Genomic DNA, 6681 nt, shown 5'->3' on the forward strand with positions numbered 1-6681 from the left:
ACTAATCACAACGCAGCAAGGGTCTGACAGAGCCATGGAGGTAAGAGTTAGACTAATCCCACTGACCTCCATGTTGCATTTTTAACAAAACGATGGCAACTAATCAAGCCTTTAACACACAGATCCATTGACATACTTCCAAAACAGCTCCAGGAAGTGAGTCAGAAAGTGTGGCAAAGGTAAATGTAATTCATTTAAACTCATGTTTACATCCTCTTTGTTTGTTCTGTATTAGCTCTGTGTAGTCTAACAAATAGAAAGGCGCTGCCTTGAATTATCTGAATCTACCGGTATGTGAATCATGTCATCAACTGACCTCCTGTACCCTGATTGTCACAACTCTGAATTCCATATCTCTAGTCCAACATTTATACCCTTGCTGCACTGTGATTGTTTAATCAACATTCTAGGGTGAGCCTTAGTCAAAATAAATTGCAGAGGTAGTTGTGGTGAAATGTCTCCAGAGACTAAAGGCATATTCAACCACTGCAACGTTTAGTTGCCGTTTCCTGATTTATTTCTTCAGCCAAAACATAGCAAAATGTCCTGCAAAAGACATTTGGGTATGCTTGCTACCATTTTGTAGGCATGGTCAACTAATTATCTACCCGCAATCTTGTCTTAGCTGAAATAGGCTGTGAAGACAACAGAATGTCAACCCACCCCCCTCCCCCTGGGGCACATACCATGTATTCCTTCAGCAACTTTCCAGGGTCTTCTTTGAAGTAGGTGCAAAGTCCCTTCAGGATGCATTCGCGTCTGACATTTATGTCACTGTCCTATAGGCAGAATAAAGATACATGAGTATTGATTTTCACTTAAAATTGCAGAGGTCTCCTGTGAAAACACGAATTGGCGCAAGGACATCTACATCACCCCCTTCCTCTGCAAAGCTCTGCATGCATCGTGACAGATAACACTTACCGAGAACAGACACAACCTGTTCAGCCTTTTGGACACTTTATTTCAGAACAAAATTAAATACACTTTTTTTTCAAAAGGTGCACCGTTTTTACCACCACCACCAATTTCTAAGTATTCATTATGACTGGAAAATGGTACTTTTCATACATGAAGGGGGGAGACCATCTTACACGGTGCACCTTTAAAAGAAACGAAAACAGTAAAACTATGCATCAAGATTCAAATTCATCATTCTTTGTACATTATACCTGGGATATGGGTAACATTATTCTCCTGAGGCTTTGTCCAACACTCCCCCCTTTCCTGCTGAACGCCTTCATCAGATTTGGAGAATAAGCATCCAGGTTGAAGAAGAACTTGGACTCCAAGTTGACTGTTGTAATTCTTCTGAACTCAGCACAAACCTGTAAACATAAAGCACAAAAACACAAACACAAACTTCATTTAACTCATTTTCTTTTTTTCAAGGCACAAATACTATGTCCCACAAGAAACAAACAAAAATAATTATCTCAAACCACATTAGGTAGTAGCACTTCCCCTGTTCAGAGCCATTCTTTTATGCCTTTGCCTTCCTTTTATTGCTGTTTTTTTTTAAATTATTGGGCGTCTGGGTGTTCAGAAAGTCATGTACAAATAAAACATATAAATCATTTTAATTAATTTCATTATTAACACTTACCTCACGAACAGTGAAGAGTGCCGGCCATCTTGTCTTGAATTCAGCAATCAGTGGTTCCTGCATGACTTCTTGTCTTCTCAAGGAAAAGGTCTGATCCATCAACTGAGTCACGTGACTTTCATTGTTTCTCTTGTCGACTTCAGACAGAAGTGCCACTCTTTTGGATTCTTGTGTGTCCATTGTCTCCCCAGAAGGAAGAGCCGGGCAGAAGTTTACCTCCGCTTTACGGGCTTTCTTAACTCCAGAGGCAGGACTGCTTCCTACGCGTTTGTTGGTCTGGGCATTCACAGCAACTTCTGGATGTCCCAGCCGACGTAGCCTCGTTCTGTAATTTCCTATCTTCCACCTTAAGCTTGTCTTCCATCCTTCATACCCAGTCTTTGATCCCGGCTCTTTGAGGCAAGGATGTGTGGTGACAAGTGCTTCAGCAATTTCACCGAGCTCTGTATCAGAAGGATAGACTTTGTACTTCATTATTTCCTCCATTAAACCATTAAGAATGGAAGATTTCAGTTTGGTGCCAGGGTCCAACAAAGTCCCATCATCTTTGAGGGCTGCATTCGCCTTCTCAAGCTCTAGTTCTGCATCGTAAGGGAAGCGTGGCACTTTAAAGATGAGAGGCCATGCAGAGGACCTTGAGGAGCTGGCCTCGGGAGAAGATAGTATGTCAGTGTCACATGATGCAATGGACGGTGACGTGGAAAGGCTTGAGCTTGATGGGTAAGGAGATGGAAACGGTGGTGGTGGACAGCTAGAATGTGGTGAAGGTGGTGTGGAGTCATCAAGGTGGTTTCCGGCAATTATGATGAATGGTTGGTGGATGACTTTAATGGTGCTTTTGTCTTCTATTTCAGAAGTTGAAGTCAAATTGTTGAACTCATTGCCAAACTCCTGATCCATAAATTGTAGTCTAATGTCACCCTCTAGTTCCAATTGGTTCTTGATGTGAGGTATTAGGTCATCAACAGACTCTGGTATGCCATTGGGGAGAGTCAATCTTGTAGAGTCATTTTCACCCAAGATAACTCTGAGCATCACAGGAGCAGCCATAGCTTAACTATGAATGAAGAAGAACACATGTCAGAAGTAGAAAACAAAAACATTTCAAATCATCCCTGGCCGTTTAGACATATTGGACCTTGATGTAAACTGTGACTACACTAAGTGTCCTTGGCTTTTTTTAAACGCTACCATATTTTGCTCCTTACAAAATTACATATCTTTTCAGTGTCACCATTCTAACTGCTCCAACAAAATAATCTGCCAAAGGGTAAACATCTGCCAATTCCTCAATTCCCACCAAAATAGTTTCTATGGTTGGACACGGACTTAATTCAAATGATCGGAAGTGTTCCCTGTACCACCCAGAGTGTCTTTTCAGCATGAAACACAGCGTGTTCTGTACAACACAAATATGAATAATCTCTCCAAAGTCAGGGAGACCACTCGTTGACCCATGCACCAAAATCATGCCATTCCTGTATGTTACACCTTTGTATGATACACATTTAGTGAGATCAATATTAGAAGCACTGGGGAATTTCTGTTGAACAAGCAGAGCCATTTCCTGTTTCAAAACATCCACTGGAACTTTTGACGCCTTTGTAATTTCAAGACCATCCTTTTCATAACTGGAGGAATTCAAATGATAGGACATCATTAACTGATGCTTAGTAGCTAAGGACAGAGGGACATTTTTGAAGCAGTTAGTGTATCGAATAACCTGCTTGAAAAAGCTATGCTTAGCTTCAAATCGGAGGGTCCAGTGACCCACAAGAGGACCAAACGCCCTGATCAGTTGTGGATAATGCTCCAAATAGTGATGCTTTGGTAGCAGTGGTACATCAGGGAAAAGATCTTGATATTTATGTCTGTGGTCTGAAATTTTGAACTCAAGGTAGGCAATTGACTCATCTGTGTGTGTTGGGGCGACCACCAGCTCCACAATATCTTTTAGGTCCATCAATAACTGCCACGCCATTTCCTCCTCAGGGACTAAATGCCCAATTATGAAAGGGAGACTTCTTAGCAGTGCCCAGTTTTCATGGCAGTTGCCACCTATCGTTTTTCTTGTTGAGAATGTGCGTGGGATCTCATGAGGCCTGTTAGTCTTGTCTCCCCACTTGAATGGGAACTGCAGCACAAGCTTGTTTAGAGTGTCAAGGTCAAAATATTTCTTGGATATCAGCAGTGCCAAACAGCGTGCAAGTTCTACTGGCACTATGCCCTCAAAAATGTCGTGCATTACATCTGGAGGATATCCTGTGAGAACATTGAAGTGCTCAAGTGTTTTACTGATACTGCAATGACGTTTCACCCCAAAGCAGCTTGTGCCAGTCAATTCAGCTGTCTGCACATGAGATTCATGGAGTTCCCTTGTCCTAAGAGGGAGCGAGGCTGACCTTACAGAATTGGTTTGAATGTCTGTTTTTGTAGCTGTGCAAAACCGACATATGTACCCACCAGAAAAACTCTCATTGAAACCAGCAAAGGCGTGAGCACCTAGGTTATCTGCCACAACAACCTGAATAGTTCCTTTCACACATCTGCCAAGCAATGGAATGAAAATACCATCCTGCTCCAATGTTTTCACATCTTGGAGGAGAGGATGCAGGATCCTATCAAGGCCGTACGCCTTCACATCATCACTTTTACACAGGATTGCCAAGTAAATCGAATGCAGGGATGAATTTGAGCCCGGAGGCATATTACTCACAGTCCAATAAATACCACAAAGCTTATGTTTCCTGCGTGAAGTATTCAAAGGGTTACAGACCTCAAAATCGTCTCCATACAAATTCACCAAAATTCTCAGTTCATTCCCTGACAGGAAAGCATTTTCTCGGAAGTATGAACCATCTTGATAAGACCTATAAGTATGCTGCTCACCAGAGTTGCTGTTTCTATTCTGCCCTTCATGATTCTCAATTGCTTTATCCAATATGTCCTTCTTCTCAAAGAGTTGACGCAAAGACTTGAGTAAAGGCACATACTGAAAACTTCTTTTCTTTGAGGAATCGAGGATATACTCAATCGGTTCCACGGGTTTGAAAGCGCCTTTGTAATACTGGTTGCGGAGATAACAAGTGCTAAGGGGGGAGCCTTTGTCTAATGCTTTGAATATAGGGTTTGAAGCATTCAGAGAACTAGCTATATCAAGGACAACAGTTTTATCAGTTGCAATGCCATGTTTCTGAAACAGTTCTTCAAGAACCTCAGCTGAAAGTGGTAATGCATATGAATGCAAGCAATGTAGCTCCTCTAAGAACTCATCAAGTTTTGCGCCTGCCACATGTGCAAAATGCTCTAACTTCAGCAATGATCCAGCAAACTTCTGTTGAATTACTTCAGTCAAGCTCTTAGGTCCACTCATACAGCTACCAGAAAATTCAGAGTTTCCATCAAAATCATCATTCTGCAAACCATCTTCCGCAACATCACATGTCTCTCTTGAAGATTGACTGGTTCTGACTATGCCAGGCTTGAAATCTTTCAATGTATGTGGGTTGTGCTTCCGGTTCTTATGAGAGTGAAATGTTGCATATATGTTGGTTTGAAAACTGCAATCTGAGAACATGCAATTGACAGTCTCATTACCCCTTAGATGAGTCCCAATGTGTACAAAATAATCTCTCTCTGTATGTAGATCACAACAAGCACACACATGACAACTGAAAGTTGACAGTTCACTTGACTCTTGACAGTTGTCTATGTGATGACATCTACTCAAATGTATGTGTAAAGCGTTCCATGTTGTAAAAGAACACGGGCAATCTGTGTGTATACAAGTGTAACGTTGCCTGTGATTGTGCTCTAACCTTATATGTTTCAGCAACTCAAATCTAGTGGCTATAGATATATTGCATTCCTTACATCTCCACATAATGACCACATCATTGCTGAGAGTTGCAGCCCACTAAAAATATTTCATACCCACTTAAATAGTCCACAACACTTCAATCTGAGGTCACGGATTCCATTAAGAAACACGCAGCCACTGACAGTCAGGAAGATCCCCCTGTTTGAATAACACAAAAAAAGACACAAAAGACAACACATGTAACAGAAGGAAAGCTAAGTTAGTGCTTACACTTCGCAGCCAAGAAACAATTAACAAGGCAGAGTAACACACAGACAAAAAACAAGCAGAGGCAGGACAGAGACTTCACCTGAGCTGACCGATGCTGAAGGGAACCACAGAAGCCACGTAGATCAGTCCCTGCTTGAAGATCACTGATGCTGAAGGCAACCACACACGCCACTGCCGGCTTGAATATCAAAACAAAGACACAAATGACAAGTAAATATGACAAACAAATTCTAAAAGTTGGCATGGATAAGCAACATAGGCCTTTACAATAATAATAATAATAATAATAATAATAATAATAATAATAATAATAATAATGCCCACTAAAAATATTTCATACCCACTGAAATAGTCCACAACACTTCAATCTGAGGTCACGGATTCCAGTAAGAAACACGCAGCCACTGACAGTCAGGAAGATCCCCCTGTTTGAATAACACAAAAAAAGACACAAAAAAGACATGTAACAGAAGGAAAGCTAAGTTAGTGCTTACACTTCGCAGCCAAGAAACAACTAACAAGGCAGAGTAACACACAGACAAAAAAACAAGCAGAGGCAGGACAGAGACTTCACCTGAGCTGACCGATGCTGAAGGGTACCACAGAAGCCACGTAGATCAGTCCCTGCTTGAAGATCACTGATGCTGAAGGCAACCACACACGCCACGGCCGGCTTGAATATCAAAACAAAGACACAAATGACAAGTAAATATGACACGCAACATGAAGAGGTTGTCTTGGTCATGAAGTCTACTCAAAATGAAATGTGAATCATTCAATATCTTGAAAGGATATGGGCCTTCTCTGTGTATGCAAGTGTAGCGCTGCTTGCAACTATACTCAAATGTTTTCAGTGGTTAAAACCTAGTGGCCAGACATATTTAACATTCATCACAGGAGAGAGACTTCACCTGAGCTGACTGATGCGGAGGGGTGCGACACAAGCCACTGCAAACCAGGTAGATCTGTATCTGTTTGAATATCA

At 41.6% G+C, this 6681-nt stretch overlaps 1 protein-coding gene and 1 long non-coding RNA gene across 2 annotated transcripts in view; both read right to left on the minus strand.

Annotated features, from left to right (window-relative positions):
• Window positions 1-686: 686 nt before the first annotated feature.
• LOC134442702 (sterile alpha motif domain-containing protein 3-like) lies at window positions 687-2656 on the minus strand (the record flags this gene model as incomplete). The annotated part of the gene is made up of 3 exons (XM_063192742.1): window positions 1607-2656; window positions 1173-1328; window positions 687-779 (listed from the first exon to the last, which is right to left on the minus strand). Coding segments are annotated over exons 1-3 (1299 nt in total), but the record flags the coding sequence as incomplete, so codon positions are not given.
• A 2897-nt stretch (window positions 2657-5553) lies between these two features.
• The window catches only part of LOC134442701 (uncharacterized), a 1595-nt gene continuing 467 nt past the window's right edge, over window positions 5554-6681 (minus strand). The window contains exons 3-7 of the long non-coding RNA XR_010033448.1: window positions 6608-6667; window positions 6271-6369; window positions 6037-6121; window positions 5776-5874; window positions 5554-5624 (exon numbers count right to left, since the gene is read on the minus strand). This is a non-coding gene — a long non-coding RNA (uncharacterized LOC134442701). The remainder of the gene's footprint in view (window positions 5625-5775; window positions 5875-6036; window positions 6122-6270; window positions 6370-6607; window positions 6668-6681) is intronic.

This window comes from Engraulis encrasicolus, unplaced genomic scaffold, assembly GCF_034702125.1.
Source record: "Engraulis encrasicolus isolate BLACKSEA-1 unplaced genomic scaffold, IST_EnEncr_1.0 scaffold_216_np1212, whole genome shotgun sequence".
In the NCBI taxonomy this organism is placed as follows: Eukaryota; Metazoa; Chordata; class Actinopteri; order Clupeiformes; family Engraulidae; genus Engraulis; species Engraulis encrasicolus.